Consider the following 17,106-nt stretch of genomic DNA (forward strand, 5'->3'; position numbering starts at 1 on the left):
TTTCAAGTCTGTGATAGCAGCTCAAGTTCAGTTGTACTGAATTACTGGCTTCCTTGCATTTATTCATGTATGTATTCTGAGAGATGACTCTGACTTTCCTCATAGGAAGTACAGGAAGGTTAGTGAGTTACTATTTTATCAGAAGCCTCATTAGCTGTTTGTATTGCTTTTGTGAGTTTTCACTGTGTCCTTTGTGTCTTTTTTCTCTCACTTCTTTTAAATTTAAATTTTGATGTTTTTCTCCTGTGTTTTTCCCCCTTTTCCTTATATCCTCTCACATTCAGTATTTATTTATTTATTTTTAAATTTTTTTTGGGGGGGGGGGTGCATGGTCTGGAAATCAAACCTGGGCCTCCCACATGGAAGGTGAGCATTCTACCACTGAACCACCCATGCACCCTCACATTCGGTATTAATTTCTACATTTAAGTGCTTTTTTTTTGTAAAAAAATAAATAAATAAAAATAAAAAACTTTTTTACTTTTACATTTAATCTATTTGGGTTTCATGAGAAGTATTATCTTTAATTTCCCCAAGTAGTAGAATAATTGCCCCAATACCATATATTAAATAATATTTCCATTTCCCAGGAATTTACAACTGTTTCTTATCATTTACTAAATTCCTGTGTTTACCATGCCTTTTATCTGGATTACCTGTGCTTTGTTACTGACCTCTTGGTTCCTTTGCTTTTCTTTAGAGTGGAGAGTGGTCAGGGTCTAGTATTGCGAATTGCTGTGCATTTAGCCTTATAGAGTAGAGGACAGGTAGCCAAGCTATTTGACCTCTTTTCTTGCTCTCTGTCTCTTTAAATATTTGACTTTTTTGTGTTCCATGTTTATTGTCTGCAGAACAAATGGCTGCTTTTTAGAAGATATTTAGCTTCCTCAGAATCATGTGCATTTATTTCATCATCTCTCTTATGCAAAATGATAATGCTAAACTGGAAATTGGTAGTCTTATAGCAATTTAGGCCTTATAAGAATAGTTTTCATTCTTTCTTCTGCCCAGATTTTCGCTGGTTTGGTGGTGTGCCTCTTATTTCCTTGGGCAAGAAGACAGTGAAACAACCAGTTTATGTAAGTACCTTGGACAAAGGGCTTCTCTCTCTGTTCACATTCAGGGATCAGTAGCGTGGTCTTATGCCAACCAGTAATTCCGTCATTTTCTTCTTTGTTAACGGGTTTCAATGAGTTGGGTCTCATTTTGCCTAAGAGGTACATGTCTTCTTCATATTGTCATTCATTCACTCATTTATGAAAATTTTTTTGAATCCTTAATGTGCCAGGCACTGCATACACCAATGGAGATACAGATGTTAACTAACCAGATGCAAATTGCTGTCTTTAAGTTGCTGTGTAGGGAGAGAATTTTTATCTAAATACTGCAGAGGGGCACCAAATCTAGACTTGAGAGTCAGGGAAGACCTGCCAGAGGAAGTGACATCTAGGTGAGATCTTAAAAATAATGAACAGTAAATCAAATGAAGGGAATTGGAGAAGAGTATTCCATCTTGAGAGAACACTGTGTGCCAGGTCCCAGAAGTGTGAGTTCATGTGGAGTGTCTTATCATGTTGAACCAGGATTTTGCAATAGTAGCACTGTTGACATTTTGGACCATGTATTTCTTTGTTCTGGGGAGCTCAAGTAGGATGTTAAGCAGCATCCTGGGTCTCCACCCATGAGATGCTAGTAGCAACCTCCATCCCCATCCCCATTCCCCACCCCCTGCCTGCCTCAGTGGTGTCAACTAAAAATGTCTCCAGATACTGCCACATATCCCCTGGGTGCCAAAATTGCCCTCAGTTGAGAACCACTGGGTTAACCACATAAAAGTACTATTTTTGAACATCAGAGTGGTAGAATAATGATAATTTCATGTGGTTCAGCCTAATAATTTGTGATGGTTTAGTGACAGAGTTGGGAGGAATGGTAATAGATGAGATTGGAAAGGAGGTGGACAAGGGCAAATCAGAAAGGCCTGGACAGTGATCTGAAGGCAGGCACGTTCTGAGTAGAGAAAATATTTAGGTGAGCCTTCCAGTGTGGAGATTATTTGAACTCTTGACAATTGGGTTCTTTAAGAAGCTTTCTTAAAATAGACATTGCCATTATTTTAGTTTTATCATATTTTTTTTGTGTGATGTGGCCTGCTCCTTGCTGCCTACCTGCCTTCTCTATCTCTTTCCCCTCCCCCCACCCCTTTCAAAATTTAGTTAAATGTGTTATAATTTCTTACAGGTTTCAGATGTATCCAGGGGAATTGTTAACACAGTTAAGGATCCAGATGCTAGAGGGAAAACTTTTGCCTTCGTTGGGTAGGTGCCAGGTTTGACTTTAAAATTGTGCTGCCTGTTAAAATGAATCACAATAGTTTACAACAGCAGTAATTCCTAAATAAATTACTAACAGGTTTATTTGTTGTGTTTTTATAGTGTCTTTCTTCCACTGTATTTATTCTAGAAACTTTACTCCCCTAGTCCTGAAGCCAGTGTGTCTCAGAGCTTTGGGAATCTGCATTAACAAATGATTCTTCTGTCATTATAGTCTGAGAACCACTGCCCTAGACCATTATATGTACTTTGTTCACTGATCCTCAAGGGTGATTTTGTACAACAGTAATGTTTTTGATTATGTGAAAGGTTATTGTTATGAATTCCTCAAACACAAACAGAACATGTTTAGTAGTGAGTACAGTTGTGAAATAAAATTAATTTTAATAGGGCATTGTTAAATCAGGAGTTACCAAATTGACCTAATAATTGGTCAAGATGCTGCAAGATGTATGTCTCTCTTTGAGTTCCCAGCTTGGTATATTAACAAGTAGTCAGTTACATATTTGAGGGAAATTAATCACAAAAAAAATGTATTCAGTACAATGTTCCATAACACACCATACTCAAAAGATATCAGTCTAGTTAAGAGGTACTTAAACAAGGTTTCTAAGGAACAGATGAACAGAAATTGCTTTATGAACTTTGCTTGCTTACGACTTGATGGAAATGACTCGGGGGTAAGTTGTTCATTTTCCTCTTTACTTTTGCCCAGCCACTCAAATTCTTTGCTATTCTTGCTTGTTTGGCACGGTAACAGGAAGTAATGCTGGAGATGGTAGTGTGGACATTTATCCTTAAGAGATTGTGGATGTGCTTCTATAATCCCTTTCTGTCTCTCTAGCCCCAGTGCAAAGCTTTGCTTTTGAGGCCAAGGCCAAGGCAGAAGATTTTTTTCTCCTTTTTTTTTTTTTGTGATATGATGTTGGTCCAGTTATTTATTCATTCATTCATTCAATACCTGTTGAGCATGGATCATTGACCTAAATGTGGAATGAAAAACTATGAAACTTCTTGAAGATAACAAAGGAGAAAATCTGAGTGACCTTGGGTTTGGCAGTGACTTCTTAAATATAACCCTAGAAGCACAATCCATGAAAGAAAACAAATCAGTAAATTGGACTTCATTAAAATTTAAAACTTCTGCTCTGCAAAGGACACTGTTAAGAGAATGAAAGCACAAGCCACAAACCGGGAGAAAATATTTGCAAAACACATATGACAAAGGAATTGTATTCAAAATATACAAAGGACTCTTAAAACTCAGTAATAAAAAAATAAACCCAACTAAAAAATGAGTAAAAGAACTGAACAGACATCTTTCAGAAGATATACAGATGGCAAGTTGCAAGCATATCCCATTAGGAATTGCAACAATGAGATACATACCTAGTTGAATGGCTAAAATCCAAAACACCAACACCACCAAATGCTGGCAAGGATGTGGAGCAGCAGGAATTCTTATTCCTGTTGTTCAGAATGCTGAATGGTATTGCCACTTTGGAAGACAGTTTGACGTTTTCTTATAAAGCTTCCATAGGCTTACCATATGATCTAGAAATTGTGTTTGTAGGTATTTCTTCTCCAAGAGAGTTGAAAATTTATGTCCACACAAAAACTTGTACACAAATTTTTATAGCAGCTTTATTGAGAATCACCAAAAATTAAAGATAATCAAGATGCTCTTCCATGGTGAATGGATAAACAAACTGGCATCCATACAGTGGAATATTATTCAGGAACAGTTTTAGTTTCCTTGGCTGCTCAAGCAAATACCATGTAACAAGTTGACTTAAACAAGGAGAATTTAGTAGTTCACAGTTTTAAGGCTAAAATAATCCGTATCACGGGCTCACCAAGGCAATGCTTTCTTCCTGAAGATTGGTGTTCTGGAGCTGGCTGCCAGTGATCCTTCGTCCCAGGCACTTGTGTCACATGGCAGTGCAAATGGTAGCCTTCCTGGCTTCTCCCTTCTCTTCTGGGTTCTGTTATTGTTCAGCTTCTGGCTGCTCCCTCTGGCTTTTTCTCTGTCTTGTCTAATTTCATTCTGCGCATAAAGGACTACAATAATAGGATTAAGACCTGTCTTGATTAGGTTGGGCCATACCTTAACTGAAGTAATTTCATCAAAAGGTCCTACTTATGATGAATTCACATCTATAAGAATGAATTAAGTTTATAAACATGTTTTTTTCTGGGGTATATAGCTCCAAACTACCACAGTGATGAAAAGAAATGAACTATCGAGCCTTGAAAAATCATGGAACCTTAAATACATATTGCTTTATGTAAGAAGCCAGGCTGAAAAAAGCTACATTCTGTCCACTTTAGTTTGCTAAGGCTGCCAAAACAGATACCATGATATGCATTGGCTTTACAATGGGAATTTATTAGCTTACAAGCTTACGGTTTTGAGGCTGAGAAAAATGTCCAAATCAAGGCATCATCAAGGCAATGCTTTTTACCCAAAGTCCAGATTTGGCTCTCCTCACCTCCTCTGCCACATGACAAAGCACATGGTGTTGTCTGCTGGTCTCTCCCTTCTATACTGGGTTTCATTAATTTCAGCTTCTTGCTTCAGTGGCTTTCTCTCTCTTTGTCTAAATTACATTCTCTTATAAAGTACTCCAGTAAGAGGATTAATACCCACCCTGGACTACCCCTTAACTGAAATAACCTCATCAAAGATCCCATGTGCAATAGGTTTACACCCACAGGAATGATCAGCTTTAAGAACATGATTTTCTGAGGTACATGTAGTTCAAAACCTCCACGCTGTATGATTCCAGTTATATGACATTGTGGGAAAGACAAAGCTATAGATAGTAAAAAGATCAGTGGTTGCCATGGGTTAGAGAAGGGATGAATAGGTGGAGCAAAGGATATTTTTAGGGTAGTGGAACTAGTGTGTATGATATTGTAATAGTGGATACAGGACACTACAAAATCCATAGAACTGTATACACAAAGAATGAACCCTAATGTAAACTTTGGCCCTAAGTCACTAATAACATAACAATATTAATTAATGAATTGTAACAAATATACCACACTAATGTGAGATGTTAGTAACAGGGGAAACTGTTTGTAGGGGGGGAAGGGAGTATATGAGAACTCTAATTTCTGGACAGTTATTTGGAAAGCCTAAAACTGTTTGAAAAACAAAGTCTATTATTAGGGGGAAAAATCCACAAAATAAAAACTATTAGAACTAGTAAGCAAGTAGAGCAAGGTCACAAGATACAAGATCAATATATTAAAATTAGTTTCTTAATACTAGCAAATTACAATCTGAAAATGAAATTGAGAAATTATTCTTTACAATAGCATCAAAAAGAATAAAATACTTAGGAATTATTTATTTCTTATTATTATTTAAGTGTGAGACCCATACACTGCAAATCACTAAACATTGTACAGGGAAATTAAAGAAGACCTATTAATGGAAAGACATCCCATGTTCATGAGTAAGAAGAGTCAATATTAAGATGGCACTTCTGTAGGTTCAATGCAATTCTCCCCCCCACCCCGCCCCACCTTGAGGAAAGGTTTTAATTCCAGTCCCCACCACCTAGAAGGCAGACATGAAAAGATGCCATGACAAAACCTGGGATTGTTTTGAAGCCAGGTGAAAGCCTGGCTTTTCACCTCCAGCTCTGACCAGGACAGACAGACTCCCAATCATTGATTTAGAGTTCCCATGCAGTGGGGCCCAGCTCCCTCACTCAGTGGCTGGGTAGCCAGAATCCAGGGTCAGCAGGATGTTGACTTGGCTTAAAATGAGGCAAGCATTCTTTTGTTAGGGAGAGCATGGAGATGGCTAATCTTTGGGAGGTGGAGACAGTGGGCCAGTCGGGAGATTCAGAGCAATTCTACCAAAATTCCAATAGGCTTTTTTTTTTTTTTAAGAAATTGACAAATTGGTTCTTAACTTATGTGGAAATGCAAAAGACCCAGAATAACCAAAGCCATTTTGAAAAAGAATAAAGTTGGAGGGCTTAAGCATCCCAATTACAAAACTTACTTTAAAACTACAATTGTCAAGACAGTATGGTATTGGTGTAAGAGTAGGCATATAGATGAATTAAACAGGATTGAGCATCTAGTTATAAACTCTGATGTTCATAGTCATTGATTTTTGACATAGGTGACAAGGCATTTCCAAAGGAGAAAGGATAATATGTTCAACAAATGGAGAAAGGAAGAAGTGCACGCAAAAAAGATGAACTTATACTCCCATCTCACACTTTGCAAAAATATTGACTCAAAATAGATCAGTGACCTAAATGTAAGAGTTAAAACTAGAAGAAAAATAGAAAATCTTTTAGACTTTTGGTTAGGCAGTGGTTTTTTAGCTATGTCATACAGAGCACAGTCCATAAAATAAAAAATTGATAAATTGGGTATCATTAAAGTTAAAAACTTTAGTGTTTTAAAAGATATCATTAAGAAAATGAAAAGAAAGGCCACAGTCTGAGAGAAAATATTTGCGAATCACATAACTAATGAAGGACTTATATCTAGAACATGCTGAGGACATTAGGCCTTCGTAAGAAGACAAACAACCCAGTTAAAAAATGGGCAAGAGAGTGAACAGACATTTCACCAAAGAAGATAATGACCAACATCATTAGTCATTAGGGAAATGCAAATCAAAACCACTATGAGATCACAGTTCACAGACAAGACAGTCCAAATGTTGGTGAGGATGTGGAAGAACAGGAATCATCATACAATGCTGGTTGGAATATAAAATTGTATAGCCACTTTATAGAACAGTTTGGTAGTTTTTTTTTTTAAGTTAAACATAAATTTACCATAAGATCCAGTAATTCCGCTCCAAGGTCTTTACCTAAGGGAAATGAAAATGTCGTCCACACAAAGACTTGCATGTGAATGTTCCTAGCAGCATTATTGTAATACCAAAAATTGGAAATTACCCATATGTCCATCATCTGATAAAAAGATAAATGTGTTATGTATCCACACAATGGAATACTATTTGGCAATCAAAAACAAAGAAAGAAAGAAAGAAAGAAATACTGACACATAGACAAGCCTCAAAAATGAAGTGAAAGAAGCCAGACACAAAAGATGACATACCATGTAATTCTACTTATATGAAATGTCCATTAAAAGCAAATCTCTGGGGTCAGAAAGTATACTTGTGGTTGCTTGAGGCTGTAGGTGAGAACAGGACTAACTGTAAGTGGGTGTGAAGGATCTCACTGGGGTAATGAAAAATGTCCAAAAACTGGATTATGGTGATGATTGCACAACTCAGTAAATTTTCTAAAAATCATCTAATTGTATACTTAAATTGGATAGATTTTATGTTTCCTAAATTATACAACAATAATGAATGGGATGGGCAAGATTTTTGCCTTAATGGAGCTTATAGACTAGTGCTAAGATACACAAGTAGCAATCAAACAAAATAATAGAAAATAAATTATTGAAAAGGAGAGTACAGTGAATTAGCAAGAAAACCAGGAGACTGGAGTGTTCCAAAGAGTGCAAAGAGAGAAGAGACTTAAGAAAGAGCATCTAAGGATTTATGACCTTAATGAGCAGTTTGAATAATGGGGACAAGGAGCAGAGCAACTCTTAGGAGAAGTTTTGCTGTAAAGAAGAGCAAAGGAAAGAGATAAAAAGTGGTAGTTGAAGATGAGTGTTGTCAAGGGAGGTCCTGCCCTGGATCAGGGAGATACTACAGTATGTTTATAAATCAGTAAGAATGATCCTGGAGATAAGCCGCAATTGATTCAGGAGATAAGAAATAAAATCACAGTCCTTCAATAATTGAGAGGTTTGGTTACAGAGTGCAGACAATGGAATTCCCTCCATAGAAGGCAAAACATTTCTTCCATTTTAGCAGGGAAACAAAATCAAACATAGATGCAGATGCAGGGAGGAGTAGATATTTTGCTTTGAGAATTTCTCATTGCTTTGAGAATTTTCTGATTGAAATGTAAGGAGATCATCAGCTAAAAGGCTGGATGGGGTGTGTCAGCAGGCAAAGAAGAAGATATGAAGTATTCTCTGAGAAAACCAGAAAGACCACTTCTAGGAGAGTGTAGTAGGATTGCCAATCAGAACTGTGTCTATTTAAAGTTAGTAAACAAAAATATAAGGTGAAGTCAGCCCAGCTGTATTTCTCTACAACTTTGTTTTGGGGATTCAGACATGGAAAAGGTAGATACTTGAGGGTTTTGTTGAGCAAATATAAATATAGTAGGAGAACAGGGTGGGAGACAAGGTTTTACTAAGGATATCTACAAAGGAATGCTTATAATCCTGAATTATGAAATCTACGGGGAAGGGCACAGGCTTCAGTATGCCTTTCTCTGTAAGCAAGGGTACTTAAACTGCTCTTCTTCAAGTGTAGTTATGGAATACAAAGTCCTTTAGAACAGCTGAAGAGCAAGGATATTATATATAATTAGTTTACCTATGATGTCAGTATTGCTTGTCTTTGCAAAGATAATTTCTTTGCATAGCATATATTATATGCCCTACAGTGATCCTTATAAATCATTCTCGAATTTGAAGGTAACTATATAAGGCTTTGTTTAAATGTCAGGGTAAGGAAGTTCTTTTATTCCGTTCATTCACCTTTCAACTATCAGAGGCTTTTTGAAGCAAAAGGCATTGGAAAGATGGATGAAGAGCTATTAAAATATATTATAATGCATTGATAATTATTAAGTTAAAGATAGGTTCACCAGTACAAAACTATTCAGATCAATGGAATAGAAGAGAAAGTCCAGAAATAAACCTAGATATTTGTAAAAATATAGAGAATAATAAAGTATCTTGTAGCAGTTGGCTAGCCACTTGGGGAAAGTAAAATTACATCTTTTTCTTATATGATACACAAAAATTATTTTTTGGTTAAAACAAGACACACACATTTAAAAGAATTAGACAAAAATATGTGGCAATTTATATCAAGGGTGACTGTAGAGAGCTTTTCTAAATGTGAAACCAAACCTTAAAGGAAAATGATAGTTTTGATTAAATAAAATGTTTCAACTTTTGTATTTGCGGAAACACTATAAACAATATTAAAAAGCAAACTATGAACAATAAAAGATATTTTCTATTATCTCATTAAAATATAAAGCATTCTTTCGAATCATAGTTGGAGACAGGGACCCAAGAGGAGGAAAGAAAAGTATAACTGGCCAAGAATATATGATGAAAAGTTAATCTCTAGTATTAAAGAAATGCTAATTAAAGCATTATGGTATCTTTTTTATATAGCAGAATAGTAAAATGTTGTTTATTTTTATGAATAAATTCATTTTTATTGAGGGGCTTTCCTACCTGCATTTTATATGTTATAAACTCTTTGGAAGGTAGTGTATAAGTATGCAACAAAAACCTTAAAAGTAGATCCCCAGTTCCACTTCCAGAAACATATCCTAAGTATGGGATCATGGATAAGTATAAATATTTACTACACAAACGTTCATTAAGCATTCTTTTATAAAAGAAAAACATTTTTAACAGCTTAAATATCTCCAAACTAGGAATTGGTAAAATAATGTATAATTATATGCAATGAAATATGTACAGCCATTGAACATGTAATAATGTTAACTGAGAAAGTTATTACAGAATGTATGATAAAATCTTGTATTTATAAAACAAAAAAATGTTTATATGTAAGGATACAGGAAGGATATATATTAAATATATTAACTTTATCTTTGGCTGGAGGGATTAGGAATGATTTTTCTTTTTGTAAAACTGTTTACTATAGAGCGTGTGTTTCTGTTTTCAAGAAAAAACAATACTTTGTCTAGTGAAAAAGAAAATTTGTGTAGGGCAAATAATATAAGGAATTATGTCTTTTCTATTTTGTAGGCCGAATCGGTATCTCCTCTTTGACCTGGTACAATACATCTTTGCTGTGGCTCACAGGCCCTTCCTCCCATATCCCTTGCCACATTTTGCTTATCAGTAAGTAAAGTGCTTCTTCTGTGGGCCTTCTACAAAAGAAGTAATGCGATGTACTTGTTCCTTTGAGTTATAGGGGATATGTCAGTTATGGGAAGGCCAGTCTCAACTCTCTAACTAGGACGTACTCCTGGTGTTATGAGGTGAGCCTGCGGAAGAACTACAGAAATCTAAGAAATGGAAATAGCTTAGTGTCAATGAGAAAAACAGTGTGCATTTGAGATTTAATCGATCGTGTGCATTTGGAAGTGTAAATCTACAGTTCTTCAAATTCTCCAATTAAAAACCACTGGATTTTAATTTGGAAGAAGTATTGCTTGGCAGATTGTATAAGAGAGCAGTCAGGTTTCTTTCTCTTTCATATCCCTCCTCCAGAATGGGGCAAGGGACCCCTTTTTTGAAAAATCAGTCTGATCATATAGTTGAGGAAGGGAGCAAATCTAATTCAGACTTGCCATTGAGGGGTGCCTGGTCTTTTCCTGCTTCTTGGTCCACTTCTTCTCTTGGCAGGTTCAAAATATTGAAATTATCAGGTCATACATGGATGGTCTGATCAGAAACTTCCACTCATATTAAGCAGAAAGTGATTTATGAACCAACAAGGCAATTCATTCATCTATACAGTAAATATTTATTGAACTCCTTTAGTGTTTTAAGCAATGTAGTAGACACTCAAGATGCTACAGTATACCCTCAAAAAGCTCTGGTCTAATGAGAATACCAGAAAAAAGCTATTAGAGTGCAGTGTGATGATATTTATTAAGAGTGTACTATTTTTAGTTACTTTGACTAATTTAACCCTCATGGCGACTCTATAAGGTAGGTACCCTGATACAACCTTTTAACAGATGAGAAAACCCTACTTTGGAGGGTTAGTCACTTCCTCAGGGACATATAGCAACTTAGTGATCAAGTCAGAATTTGTATCAAAGTGTTTTTGACTCCAGACTTGCTCTTTCAACTGCTAAACTTCCTCCTTGGTAAATGTTTCAGTGGGTTAATCACAGGATGCTGTGGAAGATTACTGGCTGAGCGTTCAGCTCAGTCTTGGGGATTTGGGGATGACAGAAACCAAAATCTGAACCAAGAGTTAACCAGCTGAAGGGGATTGCGGCAGGAGCAGCATTCTAGAAAAAGAAAATAGCAAGTACACAAGTTTCATGTGTAAGAACTGAAAGCAATTAAGTATAGCTGGCATGGAAAGGAAAAAATATGAAAAAGAGCTGGTGCAGGAGAGGTTGCAGAGTTCAAATGCTAGAGGGTCCCATAAGTGTGTTAGGGAGTTTCTTGCAAGAATAGTGGGGAGCTTTTGATGGATTTTGAGCAGAAGAGTGACTTGCTTAGAATTATTCTATTAATAGATCATTTTTACAGTAATGTGGAAAATGGATTGGTTTTAAGGAGACCAGTTGGGACAATGGTTAGTATTCTAAGCAAGAAATGATAGCAGCCCTAGAATAAGGTGTAGAGAAGAATGGATTTGGGGGTAGATATTTAGATAGTGGGTTCAGGACTTGGCCATTGGCAGGATGTGAGGGATCACAGGATTCTGTGAGAGAGTAGAATCGAGTATGGAACCCATGTTTCTGCTGAGGGTACATTGTGTTAAGCTAAGTTAAGAATAGCTAGCATTTATTCAGCATTTGTTCGGTGATAACACTTCTGTAGGTTCTTTACCTATATTATCCTGTTTATTCTCCATGCTCTTAATCATTATACTCAATAAAAAGATGCAGGATTCACAAAGCAGAAAGCCCATTTTTGGGAAAGCTTATGGGTTACATTTTGAGGATGTTGGGTTTGGTGTACCTGTGGCTTGTTGGAGATGTCCAGTGGGCTGCTGTATTGGTCCAGAGCTCAGGAAGGCAAGTCTGGGTAGCAGATAATGATTGGGGCAGTGTATGGGTTTGGAAAATGGATAGAGTAAGTGTAAGAGGAGGGCTGGGACAGAATCGTGAGGAATACTTCCACTTAAGGGACCAGCAGAGTAAAAACCTTATCAGAGGATAGAAAAGAGTGATTGGACATATAAGTGGAAAATGAAGAGTTTGAAAGCTTAGATACCAAAAGGAAGGGAGTATTTTAAGGAGGGAATACCTGTTTTAAGAAGGAGTGTGTTCTTTTGTTTACAGCTCTATCTCCAGCACCTAGAAGAGTGTCTGGCACATAGTAGACTCTGTTAACATTTGTGGAATGAAGTGAAGGAAATGCTGCACAAAAGTCAAAGAAGAAAAGGGACCAAAAAGTACCCGCTGGAGTAGGAACAAGGTCACTTGTGGTACAGTTTCAGTGCAGTGGAGGGGGTATAAACCAGATCGCAGTGAGGGACATTCATGGTTGTACAGGTGGAGTTGGCATATGCACATGCATCCCCCACTGAGAGCCCTAAAGTAGAATCCAAAAGGGTTGTGTTAACATAAAACCAGAGCACAGAGAGCGGGAGGTTTGTAAGGGGTCTTCTTAAGCTATATTAGCCCAATAAACTATCTTTTTCCCATATTGAGATGGGATGTCTAGAATCTGAGGCTTTAATATGTTGCTGAAGAAATTCTGGATAGTCTTCAGCTTCCTTTTTCATTTATTTATACCATCCATTAGAATGGTGATTTTTGAGCTTTTAAAAAGCTGTGGAACCCTTTGCTCAGTGAATACTTATATAAAGGCTTACTAGGTAAATCACATAAAAGCAGAGCTGGTCTAGTGTAGTGATTGAGTGATATTCAGGGCATATACCCTATCCATGCTTTTGCTCTCAGTCTTCTGTGAGTGCCCCAAGGACTTTTTAGGGTTCTTCAGACACTAGTTTAAAACCCACTGCCCTTAAGTTACTTTAGACAGTAACTCAGGGAAACCCTCAGTTTCAGTTAGCAGTGAAGAGATGGCATAAATCAAGACAGGTAGCCCCTTTCACCCTGGGTTTTATATTTTCTTCCTGATTTGAGTCATAGTTCTTAGCTATCTCCTTACTTTTGGATTTGTTTGCCACCTAGGGGTTCCTGCTCTTAAGAATTACATTTTTTATTTTACACCCCACTCAGTTTACCTTAGATCCTTAACAGAAGCATTTTTGAATGTCTTGAGGCTTAAATTAGAGTGGAATCTCAGTCACACTGAATATTGGATCTTCTTTATTTTGGTGGTGGTGATAGTTGTGTTTTAGTTTTTAGTTTTTTAAGAGTACTTGTGGGTGGGCCACGGTGGCTCAGCAGGTAAGAATGCTTGCCTGTCATGCCAGAGGACCCGGGTTTGATTCCCGGTGCCTGCCCATGTAAAAAAAAAAAAAAGCTAAAAAAAAAGATTACTTGTCACTTCAGTGGAGAACAAGGAGTGCCAGCAGTTGCAGCAGTAAAGCTGGGTTGGGGAATGGAAATAGAAATTAAAAAGCAGAGAAAACCTCATAGCTGCTGATACTGGGATATTGGTTATTTTCTTTAAACAAACAAACAAAAATAAATTTAGTCAATTCCTACCTCTGTAGCACCTTCTTTTCCTAGGTTCTTATTGGCTAGCTTAAATATTGGGATAGACACACTTATCACATGTGCCACATTTATTCCTTTTTTCAGATTGGTAGCGAGATTCTTTGAAATTAGTCCATTTGAGCCCTGGACAACAAGGGATAAAGTGAAGCGGGTAAGTGAGTGAAGTAATATCTGCCTGAGCAGCTGCTGGGCAGAGTGCTATAGAAGGATAACTAGGATTTGGGTTGATTGGCTTGCTTGCTTGGATTATTCTCATACTCTTGTCTGTTGGATTTCCTTCTGTCTGTGATCAGCTTCTCTACTTGTGTGCTGAATTTCTTACACCCTCAAGCTGCTCCAGGGTGGTGTTATTCCGTTATCTTTTCCTTAACTTCGTTGATTTCTTTCTCTGCTGGCTCATTGCCACTAGCATAGGAATGTGCCTTAATCACTCCCCCACCCTTTTTTTTTTTTTTAAAGCCACCCTTTTTCCTCCATGTACCCTTTCTCCCCTCTAGCTACTTCCCTGTTTGTATCCCTTTACATCATAATTCCTCAAGAGTTATCTGTACCTGCTGTTGACAGCTTTTTACTTCATTTTTTCTATAACCCATTCCAATCAGGCTTTTATTTCCACCTCACCCCTAAAACTGCTCTTTTCAAAGTCACTTATGATTTCCATGCTCCCAAATCCAGTAGTCAGTCCTCTACCTTCTCTCACTCCATCTGTGAGGAGCATTTGTCAGTGGGGACCCTTCTGTCCTCGACACCCTATCAAGACAGGGTATCTTTACAGTGGATTCCAGTCCACATTCTCCGGTTTCTCTTCCTCTCCCAGACCATGCTTTTCAGTCTCTCTTCTTGGTTCATTCTCCTTCATGAGCTCTAAATATGGGGGGACCCACAGGCTCAGTCATTAGCCCTTCCCTTTCCTATCTTTACTACTTCTTTAAATGACCCTCCCCTAATCCTGTGTTTTAGCCGTTGCCTGTAAGGTCATGGATGCAATTTTCTCTCCAGTCTTCTTCCTCAGCTAAGCTTCAAACTCTTATATCAGATGTATTAAAGTCATCAGAAAATAACATGTCCACAAATAGAACTGCAAATCTGTTTCTCTCTGGCCTCTCTAATCTCCTTTAATGCTCTCACCATGCACTTTGTTACTCAAGCCAGAAACGCAGGAATTGCTCTTGATTTCTTCTTTCCCCTGCTAGTCTAGATCAAGATGACCCCTGTTCCATAGAACTATCTGCAGTGATGGGAATGCTAAAATGATTGCAGAAATAAAATTTTAATGGCATTTACTTTTAATTCTAATCTAGATTTAAATAGCCACATTTGGTTCTTGGCTGCTATTTTGGACCGCACAGATCTAAACCATTACCAAATACTATTGGGACAACCAGTATTATACATGACAAATCTTATGGCTTCTCCCTGCTCCTACCTTTTTATTTAACTTTTTTCCATAATAACATTGTACATTTTCAGCTTACAGACAGAGTGAATATTGTCTCCACTGTACCCATTGTCATGTAGACCTTGGTCCTTCTTATCCTCCTAACCAGTCCCCTGCTTCCACTCTTGTCCCTCTACAGTGTGTTGAGCTCCAGACCTTTGGCTCTTCCCACCTTATTTGCAGCCTCCAGTGTTAGTCTTCCTCATTGATCTGCATGTAGTCTCTCATGGAGACTACAAAATAAGCTGAATAACTGATAGCAATGTAAAATAATTCTTGTCCATAAACATGCATTACCTCATCAAATTCCTCATCACAAGCCCATCATTGTCCACTCTAGTTTTTGCTGTTATACAGACCCAGTTTGTATCCTTTGTTTTTCCTTCTGGTGTCATACATGCCCCTAGCTTTCCTCTTTCAATCATACTCATACTCAGCTTTGTCCATTATATGTATGATATTGTGCTATCACACAGTATTGTATTTTCCATTTCTGGATCTTTGCAACTCTTGTTAAACATTTTGTACTCCTTAAGTATCAAAATGCCCACTCTCTACCGTCTCTTTATTTCCTGATAACCTGTGTTCTCAACTTTAGCTCTCAGAGTTTGTTCATTATAGTTAGTTCAAATTAGTGAAACCATACAGTATTTGTCCTTTTGTTTCTTGCTTATTTCACTCAGCATAATGTCCTCAAGGTTCATCTACATTGTTGCATGCGTCATGACTTTATTCCATCATCAACTACGTAAATATTTCATCATATATATATACCACAGTTTGTTTATCTACTCGTCAGTTGATGGACATTTGGGCTATTTCCATCTATTGGCAATTGGAATAATGCCACTATAAACATCTGTGTGCAAATGTCTGTTTGTGCCCCTGACTTCAGTTCTTCCAAGTATATACCTAGTAATGGGATTGCTGGATCATATGGCAATTTTATACTTAGCATCCTAAGGAACCACAAAACTGCTCTTTGAAAGCATTTAAGTCGCAGTAATGTGACTTCAAGCCAGCTTGAGTGTTTAAGTGTTTGCTAGGGCAGTACTTGATGTTCTTGGCCAATTTTCAGTGCTCTTTGTGGTTCTTTATTTATTCAAAGGTTCACATCACAGATAAGAAATTGCCTCACCTGCCTGGCTTAGAAGACCTTGGTATTCAGGCAACACCTCTGGAACTCAAGGCCATCGAGGTGCTGCGCTGTCACCGCACTTACCGCTGGCTGTCTTCTGAAATTGAGGATGTGAAGCCAGCCAAAACAGTCAACCTTTAGTGACCCCTGAGCAGCCCATTCCTTTTGGTGTCAGCTCAGGCCACCTGGCTAGCAATCAGCCTACTTGCTTCAGAGAATTCTGTACATAATGAATAAGATCCGCCTATTAAAACATCTGTTATCAATTTCTGTAGTAGCACTTTTTTCCCTTGATTTATAAAATGCAAAATTCAGTAATTTAGAACTTAAATATAACTTCCTTTATAATTATGTATAACTAAGGATTGTGCTGTTGAGTGTCTCCAATCTGGGATGCTCATATTCAGGGTGGTTCTTTTCATGATAAAGAGGGATAAACTGAGTCTTACGAGAGCTATTCCTGTGAGGAGTTTACACAATACCCTCTGAGGGGTACACTTGCAGTCAATGGTGGATTCAGGTTACACATTACCTGATCCTCAGAGCTGCTTTGAGCCTACCCTAACCCCTTTTCTTTATCATTACCCTCTTATACACATCTGTTTACCTTCTGATTCTACTCTGAATTCCTTTTGTGTACTTCCTGTATCCTCCTGCATATCTCCTTGGCTTTTCTCAGCACTAAGGTCACCACACAAAAATTATGCTAATGACAACCATAAGTTCCATAATGGAGGCATATATGGGGTT

The 17,106-nt window shown here is 37.5% G+C and overlaps 1 protein-coding gene across 2 annotated transcripts in view; it reads left to right on the forward strand.

The window, feature by feature from the left end:
• Positions 1-16,622, forward strand: part of NDUFA9 (NADH:ubiquinone oxidoreductase subunit A9) — a 53,422-nt gene extending 36,800 nt beyond the window's left edge. For both annotated transcript variants that reach the window (XM_077169760.1, XM_077169759.1), the window contains 5 exons: positions 1,012-1,079; positions 2,242-2,318; positions 10,206-10,301; positions 13,865-13,931; positions 16,327-16,622. In XM_077169760.1, coding sequence (XP_077025875.1) covers positions 1,012-1,079; positions 2,242-2,318; positions 10,206-10,301; positions 13,865-13,931; positions 16,327-16,497 — 479 coding nt within the window. In that variant the 3' untranslated portion in view covers positions 16,498-16,622. The remainder of the gene's footprint in view (positions 1-1,011; positions 1,080-2,241; positions 2,319-10,205; positions 10,302-13,864; positions 13,932-16,326) is intronic.
• Positions 16,623-17,106: the final 484 nt, after the last annotated feature.

This window comes from Tamandua tetradactyla, chromosome 7, assembly GCF_023851605.1.
Source record: "Tamandua tetradactyla isolate mTamTet1 chromosome 7, mTamTet1.pri, whole genome shotgun sequence".
Classification (NCBI taxonomy): domain Eukaryota; kingdom Metazoa; phylum Chordata; class Mammalia; order Pilosa; family Myrmecophagidae; genus Tamandua; species Tamandua tetradactyla.